Source organism: Antennarius striatus, chromosome 17 (genome assembly GCF_040054535.1).
Source record: "Antennarius striatus isolate MH-2024 chromosome 17, ASM4005453v1, whole genome shotgun sequence".
Lineage (NCBI taxonomy): Eukaryota > Metazoa > Chordata > Actinopteri > Lophiiformes > Antennariidae > Antennarius > Antennarius striatus.
In genome coordinates, this window is record NC_090792.1 from 17,337,022 (window position 1) to 17,354,734 (window position 17,713).

General features: G+C 40.0%; 3 protein-coding genes across 4 annotated transcripts; 1 reads left to right on the forward strand and 2 right to left on the reverse strand.

The window, feature by feature from the left end:
* Window positions 1-506: 506 nt before the first annotated feature.
* golga5 (golgin A5) lies at window positions 507-5,708 on the reverse strand. The gene is made up of 13 exons (XM_068338918.1): window positions 5,545-5,708; window positions 4,016-4,653; window positions 3,545-3,748; window positions 3,243-3,462; window positions 3,030-3,153; window positions 2,744-2,947; window positions 2,453-2,623; window positions 2,123-2,251; window positions 1,934-2,032; window positions 1,621-1,840; window positions 1,169-1,268; window positions 1,007-1,070; window positions 507-924 (listed from the first exon to the last, which is right to left on the reverse strand). The coding sequence occupies exons 2-13, from the start codon at window positions 4,644-4,646 to the stop codon at window positions 844-846; spliced, it is 2,247 nt and encodes a 748-aa protein (XP_068195019.1). The 5' UTR covers window positions 4,647-4,653; window positions 5,545-5,708; the 3' UTR covers window positions 507-843.
* A 384-nt stretch (window positions 5,709-6,092) lies between these two features.
* Window positions 6,093-14,756, reverse strand: rtf1 (RTF1 homolog, Paf1/RNA polymerase II complex component). Its single transcript, XM_068338701.1, has 18 exons — window positions 14,588-14,756; window positions 12,921-13,031; window positions 12,560-12,710; window positions 11,464-11,665; window positions 11,233-11,350; window positions 10,903-11,014; window positions 10,681-10,819; window positions 10,422-10,599; window positions 10,193-10,275; window positions 9,948-10,035; window positions 9,758-9,865; window positions 9,586-9,663; window positions 9,291-9,412; window positions 8,939-8,996; window positions 8,395-8,472; window positions 8,211-8,312; window positions 7,761-7,875; window positions 6,093-7,648 (listed from the first exon to the last, which is right to left on the reverse strand). Exons 1-18 carry the CDS (start codon window positions 14,669-14,671, stop codon window positions 7,542-7,544), a joined length of 2,034 nt encoding a protein of 677 aa, XP_068194802.1. The 5' UTR covers window positions 14,672-14,756; the 3' UTR covers window positions 6,093-7,541.
* Window positions 14,757-15,117: 361 nt separating this feature from the next.
* On the forward strand, window positions 15,118-17,677 carry ndufaf1 (NADH:ubiquinone oxidoreductase complex assembly factor 1). Of its 2 annotated transcripts, none has more exons than XM_068339274.1 (5): window positions 15,118-15,285; window positions 15,859-16,390; window positions 16,729-16,914; window positions 17,009-17,083; window positions 17,226-17,677. In XM_068339274.1, exons 2-5 carry the CDS (start codon window positions 15,875-15,877, stop codon window positions 17,355-17,357), a joined length of 909 nt encoding a protein of 302 aa, XP_068195375.1. In that variant the 5' UTR covers window positions 15,118-15,285; window positions 15,859-15,874; the 3' UTR covers window positions 17,358-17,677. The 2 variants fall into 2 exon arrangements, with proteins under 2 accessions (XP_068195375.1, XP_068195374.1); XM_068339273.1 differs by having other exon boundaries at window positions 15,862-16,390.
* Window positions 17,678-17,713: the final 36 nt, after the last annotated feature.

Here is a 17,713-nt window from a genome sequence, read left to right on the forward strand (position 1 = left end):
CTATTTTAAACATTTTTGTTGAATTTTCTTTAATTTCACTTGGAATAATACATGTTTTTTTTTGTTTGTTTTAAAAAAAAACATTTTTAGAACTTCTGGCATTTTTTTAGGGTTAGTATCTATGAGCATATGCATTTTGGTGTGATTCCAAATACAATTCAGATCTATTAGGTTGAATGTTTTCATTGATTATCTGTACGAGTTTGTTTGACTCACTGAGAGAGGCTGTTGGGAGAGGCATAGCATATTCAGTTGGCATATAGTATTGTGTTATTGTTCCACTCTTCTCTATTACCATATCGCAAAACAGTTAATTAATTAAAATAACAATGTCCAGCTGTTTGTATAGTCACCAATTTTTGGGACTTCACACACACAAACTTTATCCATAATACTGTACAATAATCAATGTCTATGAATTAAATCATCACGTATATAATTTTTTTTGCTCAGATACTCTTTTAGGAATATGCCAGGCTGTGTTTTCTTCTAACGTGTTTATTAAAAGATTCTTTATTTTACATAGTGTTAAATACAATCTCTCTGGAACAAAGGGTTGGAAACAGATGAGAAAAATATATGTGAGCTCGTGAATGATTTAATGTCCTTTCAGCAGATCAACAATACAATATATATAACTCTGTAATTATTTCAGTACTCAAGTAAGTCTTCAGCTATAGTTGGAAACAACAAAACAGAAGAAAAGTCTTTAATTCATAGCATTTCTGTGCAAAACTGCAAGAGTTAGGATCCAGAGCCCATATTCTAGCAGCTTATATCGTCTTTAAATTAGATGCTGTAGAATAAACACCTTTTAACAACCAATAGTTAAATTCAAGTCTTCTATCTTCCATCAGGATGACCACGGTGCATTTCCGGTGTGTAAGTCAGGAGAACAATCATGACCCACAGATGGAGTGTGGCCTGTAAAAACAAGTGGACAAACTGCTGATTTGTTTGACAGAAAATTTCCTAAACTGGAAATATAGTTTTTTTAACTACTCACCATGTACAGAATAACGAAAAGTCTGGCCATAGGATAGCGCCTCAAGAAGATGCCCAGTCTGATGCTGAAATGACAAAACCATTGATCACCAGGGATCATATCTCACCCAGGAGTGTAATAAAACCCTCTGCATTTGAGGACAAAAACACTTTGAATTTTTACCTAAAACGGTCGATAGTGCTGGCTGCCTTGCGTACTTTGCCATACACTCCTGGGCTGTCCTGATCACTGAAAAGAATCGGTGTGTTTCTTTGCCGAGTTCCTGAAAAGAAAACACACAGAAAAAAAATATTTAATTAATTACCAATGAACTCTGAAATCTGCAGAGATGGCTTTTCACACTGCACTGAAACCAGGGCTGAAATCATGCTGAAAGCCTGATTCAAAACAAAAATTTGCAGAAAGATGATTTGAAACTACTTGGAATCCTGCTGTGTTTTGGTCCCACAGCAACAACTTTGTACTTACATTACTTACATTTCAACTGTCAAGTACTGAATATGTAAATACGGTTTTACCTTTAAAATTTTAACTCTTTAATGGCATCTTTGTCAGTGCCCGTTTATAATGACATGGATCTTTGCAAGAAAACATTGTGACGAGTCCTCTCCTACCTGGTCCCTCTAAGACACCCATGTTGATCGCCGGCCCTCCGCTTTGTCCTCCCTGAGTGTTCTTCAGCTGCTGTTCCAAACGCTCTAACTGGAAAACTAGGGAGCTTTTTTCTGTACCCAGAGCCTCCAGCATCGTCTGCTTCTGAATCAATGTTTCTGTCAGCTGGTGAAGACGATTCTCCAGCTCCGTTTGGCTGTTGCTAATGGTTTTATTGGTCAACTGGAAGAGAGGAAGTAGCTTCATTTTCCATACGCTATGCTTCTTTGTTGTTGACCAAGCTCTGACAGTGGAAATTATTTTGAAGTTACTAACCTGATTCCTGAGTTTCTGGATTTCATCTTCTCGATCCTTGATTCGGCTCTGCAAACTGGCTTTGGCTCGGTGTTGCTCTTCCTCTACATACTGCAGTTCCTATGATTTAAAAAAAAGCAAAATAAAGATGTAACTTCAGGAAAAATAAATCTATGACATTACTGTAAAGATACCATCTCCCTCCCTCACCTGCTTGTAGCGCTCGACCTCAGCCTCCACTTCTTGCTTAGCTCTACTCTGTAAGGTCAGCTGCTCCTCAAACTGCAACTGCTGCTCCCGCCATGTCTCTCCCTCTGTCAAAGCCTGATTCTCCAAATCCTGAAAGAAAGTCATATCTCTTACACTACATATAAACAAAGGAAAAAACTTCCACCAAAGTTTAACAAAAAATATCAACATGTATTTTGCAGAAGGTACAGAACACATTCTATCATGCAACCAGATACAACTAAACAGCTTCCAGCATAGCCATCAAGTGTCAGATTACTCACTTTTCCTCTGTCATTAATTACAACTCACCTGTATTTCTGTTCGAAGTGAAAGAATTTGTCCCTGGAGTTTTTGGATCTCTTCTCTTTGCATTTCTTTCTCATGACGCAGCTCCTCCAGCTCCAGAGTCATGGCCCCACTGCTGTCTAGAGTATCAAGACCGGATCCCTCCTTCAGACTGCTAATCAACTTCTCTTTTGACTAGACGGTAATATAAAAACAGACCAAGCTCAGTGAAAGAAGCCTGATGGCAAAAAAGGGTGTACAAAAACAAGGACGACTGACTTTAACAGTTCCAATTAATTGGGACACTGGTCTTACTTGTAGAATGCGTGAAGCTTTGTGCTTGTAGTCTTGTAGCTCCTGTTTTGCAGCTTCAGCTGCAGCTTTGGCACTTTTCAGCTGCTGTTGAAGGTCGTCAACTCTGACCTTATCCTCTCCGCCTCGCCGCTCTATCGCAGCCACTGTTTCTGCGAGGGTTTGCCTCTCAGCTTCCACTTTGGACAGGCGGGCAGCATATTCACTCTGCTCGGCAAGAAGGAATTAAGAATTCTAATTTTGTTCAGTCTAGGCTTCGCTATCACAAATACAAGAAAATGAACAGCACCTGCATCTGACGGTAGCTGTCCTTTTCCCTCTTGACAGCTATTTCAACCTCTCTGAGCCTTTCCTGTGTTGTTTCAAGAGCTTGCGACTGCATGCTGCTTCCTTCTGAGTGGTCTTGCATAATTCTAAAAAACAAAGAAAATACCTTAATTTTCTGGAATACTCAGAAAAACTATAACTGGTCTGGAACTTGGAGTCGTCTCAAGAAGCGTACCTTAACTTTTCCTTCTGTGCCTCGTCTAAGGCACTATTGCGGGACTTCAGCAGCTGATCGGCTTCATCAAGTCTGATTTTCAGGACTGCAAGTTGACCATCTTTTGCCGAGAGGGCTTCTGTGAGGTCATCAACCTGCGACCGAAGTTCCCTTAACATCCGTCCAGTCTGAGACTGCTCCGAGTTCCATTTGTCAGCACGTAAACGCGTCTGGTTCAATTCTACATGAGAAGAAAACAACTTCAATGATTGGGAGAAAGGTGCAGAAAGGTGGCCCACTTTTAAACATCTCCTCTTTCCTACCATCCTGTAAGTCTTTTGCTCTCTGGATGACTGAAGCCATTTCCTGGTTGAGGGAAGTCACCTCACTACGTAGCAGCTGATTTTCCAGACGCAGACTGGACAAAATCTGGCTCTGTGGCTCTTCTGTTGGAGGAGATAATGGAGGGTCCTGTTCGCTGGACTCCTGAAGGATGGCCATACTGGAGTCTGAACTCTCAGGGTTTTCTATGGTGGGCAGAGAATGCACAGAAATACCATTGAGACAGACTACGGACATAAAAGCAAGAAGAACAAGTAATAATTTTGTTGTCCAGCTGTTTCTCTGCAGGTAGATAGTAATATAAACACATTAATACCTTATTAAAAAGTAAGCTTTGTATATTAATAAAGTAATACAATCAACAAACATAAAAAAACACATAGCGAACTTAGATCAACAGTGTGACACTTTTCCCATAACTGGCTAAAAAGGATGACTATTATTGATCATACCTTGGCTTTGTTCTTTAGGGGGGGTCTCATCTGACATTTTCAAACTGTAGGTTGAAAGCGAGCTCATGCTTGAGGCCCTGGATACACCACGGGTTGATGGGGGTGTCGACGGGGTAGAGGGGATAGTGTGTGTAGTGACTGACTGAGGAGGTGTCAGATTTTGAGGTTCCGTAACTGGAACAACCTTTTTCCCCATTTCTTTTCTGGAATCCCTCCTAGTGTTGGCTGGAGGATCAGAGCTATTCAGAAAGTCAAACAGCATGTCATCGTCCACGTCCTGCTCGCTCTTTTTAGGCCTTACGAAGCCAGATGAGATCTTAGCAGAGGTGGCAGCACTGCTGCCAGAAATATTGGCAGCATCAGCCATCATGGTTGCATTGGATTTCTTGATGTTTCCTGCTGCTGCAGAGATGTAGCTCGGGGCATTATCAGAGGATACATAGACTTGCTTTTCAGCTGCATTGCTGTTATAGCCTACAGCACTGTAGTCTGGTTTGACAGATGATTCTCCCTCAAAAAAAGATGACGAGGATATTCTTTCTTGTTTTTTTGTCAGGGCAGTGGCAGCACCCTGGTCCATTTTATTGAGAAAGTCCTCAGCTTTCCCGGCAATGTCAGCAAACCAAGACATTTTGTCTCTTGAAGGAGTAAAAAAAAAATGTCATGGTCAATATCTCTGAAACACACTGTATATGACCACACATTTATTTCAGGCAGGTCAAAATGTCAGTTAGTTTTCTGCTTAGCAACATAATTGTGTCATGCAAAAATCTAAATACAGTACATAAACATATAGAATTGCTTGCTTAGCTCATTCATCCAGGTCATGATAAATAATGAAGTCTGAGTCATAACCAACTTTAGCTTTTGAAGAAGCTCTATTTACATCACGAGAAAGAATCACATCTCAAGGGAAACGTCTTCAAAGCATAATCGTAATCCAACTAGTTCTGATTCAATCATCAAGGAGTGGTGCTTCGTTAAATCCCCTGACAGAATCAACAACCAACATTCGTCAACGCCTAATACACAAATAAATGGACCATTAGGAACAAGTGAAACGAAGTTGACTCTTTATACTAAATGACTAGTTCCGATAACACACTACTTCACAATCCGCGTCATAAATCTATTCTTTATGTTTTATATTGCGATTTAGAGTAACATCTGTTCATACTATGTAGAAGCAAGGGTTAGCATTATACCACATTGGGGTTATTGCCCTTCAAGTCAAGCAAGACAATAAGGCAATAATAAAAACCTGCATACAGTTATGGTCAAAACTACAGGAGACAGAGCTTGACATTAACAAGGAAGTCCTCAGAACTACTCAATTCATGCTAAGCTAGCCAGTTAAATATTTGCAATTGAGCCAGGAAATTTAACAATGAATGAGAAATTAATTAATTATAAGTGACTGCGCTATGGTGTCAGTAAATTAAGTCCAAATACAGGTTGGATGATCACTAACTCCATCACTGCTAAAGCTAGCATGCTAGCTGGCTACTGCCGGAAAGCCTCTAACGTACCGTATAATACGAATTCAGCCGTCAAAACGTCCCTGGTCACTCGGCTACCGCCGGGGCTTAGCTGGGGTGCATAAAGGAGAGATATCGTGCGGGTAAACACGGCCAAGGGGCATTATATGTCCAGGAGGATGTTTAGGATCTTCTCAATACGTGGACTAGGAAGTCCTGCAGTCTAGGACCCCACAACAGAGCGACTTCAAATATGCCTGATTAAAAACCAGCTACCGACTTTCCCCGTCGTAGATAAATCCTCATCCGCCTTCAGTAAACAGTTCTACCGGTCCTCTGTAAATACTATTGAATATTCCTCCATTTAAAATAAGAGGTTTGACTTTTACAACTGTTTTCTCGTCATAAAGATTCAATCAGGGAGACTGAGGACGATACTTCCTGTATTGTCATCAGAAGTAAACAAAAAAAAAAATTAAGACTAAAGAAAATTAAAAAATAAAGTTCATTGCATTAATGAAGAAAACCCCCCCCCAATAACTTCAAAAGTCACATTTCAAGCATCAAATTACAGAATTTAATACATTTTTTCAAAAAAAAATTATAAACACAGATTACCTGCGTTGACAGATTAGAAAATAGACAACTGGACACAGTTTTTATGAAACAGTGCCTCTTTATTTTTTCCGCACTCACTCCAAAATGCATATTTACAAGGCATGCCACATCAATACAGGAACTGACTATGGACACAATTGTTAACACATAGAATCTGGGAGTTGAGGGCAAGGAAATAATCCCAACAAGGAGATTAACAAAAATGAAGCATAACACTTTCATAACAAGACCTACCATAGAAAAATTTTTATTTGTGTTTTTTAAATTGGGTTGCTTTTAAACACTTAAAAAGTGATAAATGTCCAGTTGACAATATCATGAGAAGATTTCATATTTGTCATGGAGTGCTGGACTAATGGTCGAGTCAGGTTGTGGTCATTTAAAACCTGTTTGCCTGACATCTTTGCTGAAAATGTTTTCTTTTTTTGAAAAGTCTTCATTCATTGGAACAGCTGAGAAATAATCCCAAACACACGGATCTGATAAACAGCCAAAAACACAGCCAAAAAGAGTATGCATACCAGGGCATGAGTATGTTGTTTAAATAAACACCACGGAATGGGTTTCAGTTCTTGTTGCAGACCCATGACTATGGGAATCATTTCAAAAACACTGCTTTGTGAATGTAGAAATTTTTCAAAATGCAAAAGACTAAACCTGTTCCATTTCAGTAAAAACTTGCCATACAAACAGTGCCTCTGGACCCCGTTCTGAAAAGTTTGCATTTTCAGGCTCCAAAAGCGCTGTTCACCTGTTAACAAGGGGCCAAAACACAACAAATTCTACACTTTTTGGGTGATAATAAAAAAAAATACAAAGCTGTTAAAATTCAGGATGGACTGCTGATTACATTTACAAGGAATTTACAACAGTAATTCATTGCTGGTATGCAGTCCAGTAATAGAGATGCCTCAACAATCTAAGTCCTCTAAGATAGTGTCCCTGTTCAAAATATCCACAAATGCAGCTTCCTTAAAAAAAAAGAAAAAAATTAAAATAAAAGACAAAAATAAAAAGTGGAGTCCAGAATATCCCAAAAATAAGGAGGGAAAAAGTTAAAAAAGCAACTCGTAACACGAGTTTCTGTGTGACTATGCAACACGAACAAAACAACAAGTATCTGGACGAGTTTCTTCCGAGACATCCTTTCAGAAAAATGTTGTCTTTGCTTGATCAGTATTTCCTCTGTGTTTGGATAAACAGTCTGTTGCATCAACATTCAAACACATGTCCTCTGGGAGTCAGTCTCTCACACACACACACACACACACACACACACACACACACACACACACACACACACACACACGCACACACACACACACAAACACACAAACACAGACACACACAGACACACACAGACACACACACACACTCTTACTCAGCCAGTTACACATGCAATGTGGATTCTGAAAGAAGGACTGGATGCATCAGATCAGCCCCCGCCTCTTCTTGTAGTCTTCCAGATTGAGGGACCTGCGGGGGGCCCCGTCCTTCACCGGCAGCGCATTGGAGCTCACAGACAGAGACTTTGCCTCTGCGGAACAGAAAATAAAATGTGTTTGTCGACATTCGTTTTGCATGTCAGACACCGGGAACAGAAATCAAGGCTGAACGAGTCAAACTGGCATTAAGAAAGTGACTCTTACCTGCATTGGGGACCTGCAGGTCAATCTTCACATCAAAATCATGAACTTTAAACAGGTCCTCTGAAAGGTCAGTGGTAGGCTTGGGGACATCTTTATCTTTTGCGTTTGACTGACCCTATGATAAAACAAACTGAGGTTAAAAAATAAAAATACATATCTTCAATGAATGACTATCTTTTATTCTTTGGCATTCAGTCATTCCTTTAAGTTAATATAAAAAAAATTAACATGTGCACTTAGCAGTCCATCTCTTGATGACTTTAAGCTAAAATAAAATGCAAAGCAACAAGCACATGCTTTCATTTTGGTATGACATATCACTTGGAGCGGAATCGCAAACACAACTTTGTTTTTGGCAAAAAAAATGCAAGAAGTAAATATTTCAGTTCCCTCTCCAAACCTTTTCCAAATGAAAACAGTGGGAGGATTTTTAGTACTCTCTCTGCTCACCAGTTTGTTCTTCTCTCCACTGGATGGATCTGGTTGTGACCCGGAGCCATACTTCTGGTTCAGATGAGCGAGAATGGCGGCATGGACCGACGGGTCTCTGGCCTGCAGCACAGACAGAAGCTACTTCAACAGGGTTTATTACATTGTAAGTAAGACATATAATAAAACACAGATGAAACCTTACGTTAGACACCATGGTGGGTTTGCACTGTCTTCGTGTGAAAGGGTCCATTTGTTGGTTTTTGGCATTTTGTCCTTCAGCCTGTGACACAACAAACAAGGAAATAACAAACAAGTGAGGTGGATTGAAACTCCAAAGTTTAGTGTCATGCAAGAAAATTATCTTTATTTTGAGAAAAAGGTTTCTTGTCTCGTTACAAACAATGCTGCCAGTGGTCTTAAGTGACAACAGCAGGCTCGAGCACATTGGAGCTCTACCACATGAGGAATGTGTCCCAAGTGAGGAGCAGATCCAGATGGTGGCGGGTAATAATAAAATTCTGTTTGCAACTAGAGACTTTTACCAACCCGCAATCAGTTTGAAAAGATGGAACCTTTCCTTAAAGTAAATAAAATTCAGTAATGCTTTATTCTTGTTGTGCACACTTGACATTGAAAAATATAGAGAAAAATCTACTGCATATTAAAGCACCTCCCTGTTCGCATCTTTATTAATTTAATATTCAGAACAATAAGTCAAACAGTTACACGTAGAGATGAATACTTACCACCAGAGCTTTTTCAGATTCAACTATGTTCCAGCTTCTGTTCCTCTGATTGATGTAACTGGATGATAACAAAGAATGTAAAAGTTAAAAACATTTCCAACCAATTCTTGGGCATATTTCTATTCTGATGTCTTTGTATTGTTTCAATGTCTGAGATGTTTTGGACGTAATTGTGAATAAAATTGATGATTTTCTTCTTCGGAAGGGGAAGAGATGACATCCATCACTCTAGAAGATTGCAAAAACTTCAATGGCCCAATTAGAACATCTTGTCTTGATCTCAGAGACCACTTCCTGTTTCATTAGAAAGAGTAAATGTGTAAATATTTGTAAGCATCTGCAGGTTGTGTACCTGATGGCAGAAATGTTCTTGGTCCTCTGTCTGTCCAGTGCCTCTGCCCTCTCCTCAAGTTCATTCAGCTCGTCCTGGATCACTTTCACTTTGTCACCGTCTCCGCTCTCTTCTGCCATGGCCTTCAATTAAAACCAAATTAATAAGTGGTTGCTAGCCACAAAGTGATGAGCATGCATACATTTGGGAATTACTTGGGAACTTTTTTTGTTAACTTAAGGAGAGGTAGCATTTTGGAAGGTTTGGTATTTAACATTTAATAGTTAGAATGTTTAAAACAGTCATTCTCCTCTACCTTATCTTTAAGTAACTGTGTTTTCTTCATGGCGTAATTCGGAGGAGCCTTACGGAATCGGTCCTTTTCTTTCACAATCTGCAGCAATTAAAGACAAAAAAAATAAATGCTCTGTTCCACTGCATAATGCACGAAGCCAGATATTTATCAGCATCCAGAGTGACCAACTTACATCCTCTATGTCTTTGTCATTGAATTTATAATTCATTGCTTCTTTGATGGTCTGCTCCTTTTTGGTGATTTCGTCCAGAGTCGGTACTTGCATTCCAGCAACCATCATCTAGAAAGTCAAATAAATCAATGCAAACACTTCATCAAGTCATCAAGGAGCAAAAGATACGACTTAAGCAGCCCAAGCTTACCGCCTCTTTCCACTTCATGAACTCGCTTTCTGTAAACTCCTGATTTGATACAAACTCAAGCCTGAACACCCGCGTGTCGCCGCCATGCCTGAGGAAGAGACGAGATGAAAAAGGGCGTTTTTTTTAAAAAACATGTATTGTTTCTGGGAGATTTTCTGAAACATCTTTCTGATGAAGTCAACAAACAAAGTGAGAAACTTGAAGTTATTAAAATGACAGAAAAACTGTTAAACCCCAAAACCTACCGTAATTGTAACCCTTTGTTTGTTCGTGTTGACCCCAGCTGGTAAACCTTTGCCGTTTCTACTACGTCCACAATTTCAGCAACCTTTGAACAGCAGGAGAGAAAAATAGCCAAATAAGACTAAAGTTACTTCTAAAATGTTCCAGATCTTTGCCAACACTGTCACACAAACACATTTCCGCACAATATTCAACACTGAACGAGACATGTTACCTAGCAACCAATCTTACCCTGTAAACTGGTTTACTGCTGCTGTTCCCAATCCCTATCCTGACAAAGCAACCAGTCACGGTTTTAGCAAAGAAGGGCATGTGGCACCAGCGCTCCAGTTTGTGTCGGGACAGTCGCACCCTGTTGAGCTCATCTGGTAGCGAAACCGGCTGCGACTTTGGTGGAGTTTCTTCTTTCCTGTTGACAGGATCGCCGTCAGAATGTTTCTTTGAAATTAGGTAAAAAGTTGAATGCAACCCCCGGGAGAGTCAGACTCACTCGTCATCATCGTAAGAAGACGAACGCGAGCTGCGGTCGCTCTTGACTGATGACTTGTCGTCGTCTTCCTCCTCTTCTTCCTCATCGTCGGAGTAAACCTCACTCGTCTTCAGGGGCTGGCGTTTGGCGAGAAGTTCCGCTGCTCGAAAAAGAAAAGAAATGACGCGTCAGCTATTGGAAGTGGATTAACCATCACAACAAAGAGTCAAAGGTCACACCAACCTGTTTTGTTTTTCTTCTTCTCACGCTCAGCTTTGAGTTCTTCCATGGCCTGGGACTTCTTGTCAAGTTTTTCATCGCGTTTGGATCGTCGTTCCTTGTTATGTGACATGACCTGGAAGTGGGGAGGATTTGGTAGACACACAAAGGATTTATCTTAAAATCTGGGACCTCAGGGCTTCATAAGTTTCCCTTTTTGACATTTAGGTGACCTCCCCATTTATTGTTTGTTCACTAAGCCCATAAACCTCGAGAACAATACAACACACAGAACTTAAGGATGTGGATACAAGGTTCAAAAGCAATGCAAGATTTTTAAGTTTCTAAACGTACCACTTGTGTGTCTTGAACCTGAGATAGCTTCCTTTTTTCTTGTTCTTCCTCCTGCTTCTTTTTCTTTTCCTCCTTCTCCTTCTTTTTGGCTGTCTTCAGCTTCTTCTTAATTTCAAAACTGTCAAAATAAACAGATCCAGCATTGCCACACAGGTACAGTCACATTGTCACCTGAACGTTTCTTAATCTATGTTTCGGTTTTCAATCCCCTTTCACGCCGACATCACTCACCGTCTTTTCAGCACCTCCCTTTTCTCGATTCTGTTGAACAGCTCCTGCTCCCTCTCCTTCTCTGTCATCTGTTCCAGTCGAGCTCTGTCCTCCGCATCTCCCATCAGGTCATCATCGTAACCGTCCCTGAAAACCTCATCTTCAGAGGAGTCCGAGTCGGAGCTGGAGGATGAACTGTTGCTCTCAGAATCAGACACCTCACCTGAAAATAAAAAATAATTCACCGTTGCAAATAGCGATCAGCTGACTTTGGTTTTTATCTGTGCATTAACAAACGCTGGCGAGATGAAGTCTGTCCATATTTTATCACTTCATTATCATTAGGATTAGAATTTATGACACACTACTTGGCTGTGAGACATTTTAAAAATTTGAACACCAGTTAAATGTCATGTTCAACATGAACACGAAGGGAGCATAAAGACCATCACTCAACCTCACTACATGATGAATGAAAAATTTGTGATTCAGAGGATTTCTTGATATTTTTTTACTTGATTTTTAAAAAAATACTTAATTGGGTCAAATAAATTCTTATAATTTGCAGAGATTTTTTTTCAAGTGCAGATATTGTCCACTTTTTGAAGGTTTTCAATAACCATGCTGTTCTGTTGTACAGGCAGTATGATGCAGCACAAACGACTTTGATGTCATGTTGTGCAATCTATGGGATGAAAGAGGATGAGTGAGTCAGTCACCTAATCTCAAGCACCCGATGGACCTGGTGATGCGTTTCATCTCCCCAAACCAGATGACAGACATTTCACTACCTGTACTAGCAGGGCATTCCAGAGTTCTTCATAAGGTGGCGGCAAACTATTTAAGCACACAAATCATTTCTGACATAGGTTTGACTGGTATTAGCCCAATGACCCGTTATTGTGGCTCATTGTGTGTTGACATTAATCTATTTTGACCTTCTGCAGGTGACATACTGAGTGATGGTTAATACATCTGGGTGTGATGTTGAAAAAAATTACATAAAAAGTTAGTTACATTTTTTTGGTTTTTGTGAGGTGACTCCTACTTTATGCTCCAACCTCATCAACCTCCCCTTGTAGAGCATATTTTCCTCTCACACACACTGAACACATACCCTCCTCCGGTGCAGAACTCTCTGCTGAACTGTCGCCATCAGAGCTGCCAGACGCCGTTGCTTTATGAACCTTCTTCTTTGTGGTGTTCTTCTTGTCAGAGCCTTTACCCTGCTTAACCTTCTTTTTGCCTTTGGTGCCACCCACAGTCCACTGGACAAAAGGGGTTAACAGTTCAGTCAGTTATATGAAATAAGAGCAGCTGACAAAAGAAAGTCATTCTGTTAACGAGAAAGTATTTCTGATGAATATTGTAGTGTTTAATAAAAACATAAAACTGAACCTGACATTTTAAAAATGTATTTTGATATCTTATAATTTTCCAAATGTAAAATTGTGAGGAAAAACTCAAACATGCCATACCTCATCATCACTATCAGATGTTTCAGAGTCTGTAGAAGCTGCAGGTTTGCTAACTGGCTCTTCTTGTTCACCTGAATCGACTCTCTTCCTCTTTGCCAAAGACAAAAGCTCCTGGAAAATAGATCACGGTGATGTAATTCAGAAAGCGCACCCAGAAAAATCACAATGATGCAAAAGTGGCAAATGAAGTACATTCAGGGATTAACCTATCCGGTGGGGACATCTCTAAATACAGGTGCAAGAAAATCAAGACTGCATGGAATGACGAGAAACAAATCTTTAAAGATGCTTTCAAAAGGTGTTGTGCAAGCAACACTTCCAAAAAACAGGAATTTACCAGACGACAGATTTAAAATATTACTGACAAACTGCATGGGTGGGAGCAAACACTTTTTTTTTTCCAGCAGTCAACGTCAATTAACAAGGAGGTGAAGAATCAAAACACATTGTGTTTGGAAGAAGGTACAGTCAGAAAGTAAGTAGGGCGTTCCAAAGGTCCCATTTTAGAGCAACATATTCCTGGTCCTCCTGGGGGATCTCAAGCCATTCCCAAATTAAATGAGTTGTTATCCCTACAGTGAGTTCTGGGGCATAAATCTGGTTCCCTTCACAGTTGGTATGCCTGGAAAGCCTTCAATGGGAGATGCAGAGGACGCATCCTAACCTTCAACAAGTTCCTGTGGATGAAACTGACCATCGGATCTACTGCGCCGAGTATGACCACAGTTCAGAAGAAGCTCCTTTCACAAAGTTATAGACATGATCTCATTCCCACTATCCATGCCCTGTGCTAATCCTCCCAGGCTTTAAATCCCAGAGAATAAGCAAAGACTCATATTTGATCATGACCTTCTATGGAGATGGTTGACTTCCACACCTGTTCAACACATCAGTTCAAGTCACAACCAAACACCTCCACGATCACAAAAACACACTGACGAGTTGAGCAACCGAACATAAACAAGAGCTTCTGGATTGCATGAGGATAAAATTCGCTGCTTGTGTGTTTAGAATGTGTGCTTGAGAAAGTGTTTCACATGAAAATGTGGTTTTGACTTGCACGAAGCATGTTAAACACGGGAGCGTTTCCGACGTGTTGCCAACGCTTGTTTGACAACAACACCAAAATAGAACTTCGGCTCCGCGCCCATGACGTCACCCAGGAGATAAGGTTCTTCTGGCTAAATCAAGTCTCACCCCTCTAGTGTTACAGCTACTTGTGCCGTTGTGGTTTGTTCTGAAATCAAATCCCACAACCATAGTCATGCATTCAGTAACTGCAACCAACAGCAGGCCTTTGGCGCCGCAGTTGGGTCTCAAACTAAAACAGTCTGATTGCTAACGACTAAGTTACATCTCTCGGAATGTACCCTCAACGTTAGCAAAACTTAGCTTGTGTGTTACGAGGAAATGTCATCTAAATAACCGCAAACACTTTTGTCGACCTTGACTCCGTCCAGCGACAGATAACCCCGCACACTTTGACTCAAGAGACGACGTGTTTACTGGGAGAAAGAACACGGATTGTAAATAACACAGACCCCAATCTCGACTTGTTCAAGGGAGGCCAAACATAGCGCAATAAGATAGCATACGTTAGGCTTCACGCCAAACTATTGCCAACTTAATGAGCGACCACCTGAAGCGAAATAAAAATGCGCACCTACCTGATCTAAATTATCGTCGCTTGCACTGTCTTCGGAGTCAGAGTCGATCACGACCCGACCTTTCCGTTTCTTTACATTCACCATGATTAGCTACACAGCTAACCTGTTAGCTACCTCTGTGTCGTCTAAATGTAGGAGGCTAATCGTTGCTGCTAGCTAGCTTGTTGGCTCTGCAGTCAATCACACAAAGGCAGTACTGAGCATGCGCGTAAACAGCGACCACAGTTACTATTTAATGTTATATCTCTATAAGTGAAATAAAATTCCAATTTATGATTGGATTTATTATATCAATTATTAATATAGATAAAAAATATAGTTTGTAAATGACGTTGTAGAAGTCTGCGAGGATAACGATAATTAATATTGAGCGGAACCATTTATGAATGAGTAAATCAGTCAGGACAAAAAATTTTGATGCACATGTGCTGCATTCACGTTTCATGGAAATTTTAAACATCCACGATGAATATCCGTTGTACAGTATATGTTCTGCCACTCCATGTTGTTTTCGTCCGACCACTGAACGCATCACAAATGCCATCTTTGAGTTTTAGGTCATGTGTGTGTCGGATAAGCTTGGGTTTTTACATGACTGTAGCTTGGAGTAGTTTAGCGTGTTGTTTTAATTCATTACAGAATATAATATAGTTCATTAAAATAACCCTATCAAGTATATAATCTGAGCAAGGACAGAGGTAGGTTAAATGTCCATCCTACTCATTTCTCTTCGTTCGTTCGTTGTAGCTTCGGGTGATGTTAACCATTTATAATGTATTAATTTTAATTTTCCCTAAACACATTTTTCAGTATTTTTCAAATGTGTTGTGACCACAATTTGCATTCTTGTTAACTCTTAAGCGCACAAGTGCCATTTTTGTAGTCCAGACTAACAGCTTTTTTTCCCTACCATACACTACATATCTCGATCAAGAGAATACTTGATCGAGAATACTCTCGGTCGAATACTTGAGTAGGTTTTTTTTAGCAATTAATTATCAATTTGTAAACCAAATGGGACGTAGGGAGATTTATTTTTATCGTCGCAACTATGTGAAAATGTTAAATACATTCGATCTGTTCACAAATGTGCAATTAAAGGTGACGCACCTGTCATCAGGACCAGTGACCTCATCATAGACAGCCAATTCAGTATCATTGTGGTGTGTAAATAATAGAAATAGAATAGAATAGACTCTTTAAATTCAAGAGATTTCATGATTCTTTTCCACCTTATAACCCAGTGAAATAATTTCCTTCTCATGCATCAGCAGTGAAGCAGCTGAAATGTCCCTGGCAATGATCACAAGTCTCACCTCAAGGAAGTTGCTGAGGTCTGTCCACCACCACCACCACCAGCAGCTGCTCCCCACCTCCATCGTTCCTTTCGCTGCACCCAGAAGAGCTTTGAAATACAGACGACCTGGCACCCCCCCTGAAAACAAATATCCATGGGAGTATATTAACTTTAACTTCGCAAAGGGTGTGGAGGGAATAAAGAGGAATTTTACACTCCTGAAAAAGGAGTTTTTTGACATCTTGACGATCGGTCCAAAAGGCAAATCGTTGCAAGAACATGCATTTGAGCAGAACAGAGTGGTATGGGAGTTCAGAGGTCCAGAATCTCTGAAACAGTGGGTGGTGTCCTCGGATCGTGAGATAGGAGGCCAAAGTGAAGCTCATTTGAAGCTTGGTAGAAACGGTTCTACCTGTCTTCTGCATGGCAGGCTGAACAGCAGTCCTCCACAAGATGGAGAAACTCGCTACAGCGGCTACTGCAGCTTACGTTCACAGCCACAACTGGTGAGTTTATAGACTCATATGCTTTCACAATAGCTGGTATATCTATATTCTTTTATTTGGCATTTTAAATTTATTTGTGGGGAGGGGTTCTTGGCTCTCCATTTTGACTTTATCATACCATTGGTGGTATAGAATTCAAGGTTTAAAACTATTACGCAACTGTACTGCTCATAAATGACTACTGAAACATTTAGGAACAAATTGTTTTGTGTTTTTCAACAACTAAATGTATATGTAGCAGGAATAAAAACTTCTGTGGAATGTTGCCTATTTATTTACAAGTTGACGATGCACAAGCTGAATTTAGCAGATTCCTTTTTTCTCTTTTTGTCTTCTAGCGTGCATTTAATAAAAAAATTTTCTACGATTGGACAAGTTTCAACAGCCTACATTTGCGTGTGCGTGGTGACGGCCGCCCTTGGATGGTCCATATAGGAACAAAGATGTACTACTCTCTGCAGAAAGATGACTTGTACTGTTATTTCCTGCACACCAGGGGAGGACCCTACTGGCAGGATGTCATCGTAAGAGTATTGAAATACTTCAATTATAATATCAATAAAGTTGTGCTGTAAAGTGTTAAGGTATAGCTGCCTAATGGTTTGTTTTCCTTTACAGATACCTTTTTCCAAGTTTTTCCTCACATATTGTGGGAGAATACAGGATCGGCAACATCCTCTACGGCTGGACAAGGTAGAGTGAGGAAAAGTTAGACACAGCACTAAATTATAAGCAAAATAAAGCCATCACTGTTGCAACATCACACTTAAATATTTAACGATGAAAATGTTAAACTATTATTGTTTTCTTTTGCAACATTTCTTTGTATTTACAGGTGACCAATGTTGGATTCAGCTTAGGAGATCAAGCTGATGGGCATTTCCAGCTGGAGATTGATTTCATCGGTGTTTCCAAAGATTACGCACACACTGAGGAGTTTGCCTACGAGATGTACAAGAACCATTAAGTTTCAGATGCACATGAACTGCTGTGGAATTGCTGCATAACACTGAAACAACCAGTTTTTTGTGGTAGATATTGTGCATCCTGATCATTAATACTGGTAACACTTCTTTTAAAATATTGTTCATTTGGATTCCAGTTCTTGAACGTCTGTACTCTATGGACTGTCAGCAATTCGTCATCTGTCATAGTTAATGACAACTGATAATTTCTGACATGACACAAGATTCTGCATGTTCCACATCAAATTCAAAGTTTATCCAAATCCTCTATGAAATATTTCTTCCAAAATGTATGAACCACCCATATATTTGTTAATAAAAACATGTCTCACTTAAATTCTGAATTTGTTGGACAGAT

Bases quoted from the DNA above. Each gene is read 5' to 3' on its own strand.
- ndufaf1 (XM_068339274.1), top strand. From the start codon at position 15,875: ATGTCCCTGGCAATGATCACAAGTCTCACCTCAAGGAAGTTGCTGAGG. The intron at 16,391-16,728 runs GTGAGTTTATAG...TTTGTCTTCTAG, and splicing joins TACGTTCACAGCCACAACTG to CGTGCATTTAATAAAAAAAT. The intron at 16,915-17,008 runs GTAAGAGTATTG...TTTCCTTTACAG, and splicing joins CCTACTGGCAGGATGTCATC to ATACCTTTTTCCAAGTTTTT.
- golga5 (XM_068338918.1), bottom strand. From the start codon at position 4,646: ATGTCTTGGTTTGCTGACATTGCCGGGAAAGCTGAGGACTTTCTCAAT. The intron at 3,749-4,015 runs GTATGATCAATA...TGCCCACCATAG, and splicing joins CCCTAAAGAACAAAGCCAAG to AAAACCCTGAGAGTTCAGAC. The intron at 2,624-2,743 runs GTAAGACCAGTG...ATTACCGTCTAG, and splicing joins AAGCTTCACGCATTCTACAA to TCAAAAGAGAAGTTGATTAG.
- rtf1 (XM_068338701.1), bottom strand. From the start codon at position 14,671: ATGGTGAATGTAAAGAAACGGAAAGGTCGGGTCGTGATCGACTCTGAC. The intron at 9,664-9,757 runs GTAAGTTGGTCA...TAATTGCTGCAG, and splicing joins ATGACAAAGACATAGAGGAT to ATTGTGAAAGAAAAGGACCG. The intron at 8,473-8,938 runs GTAAGTATTCAT...GTTGTGTCACAG, and splicing joins AATCTGAAAAAGCTCTGGTG to GCTGAAGGACAAAATGCCAA.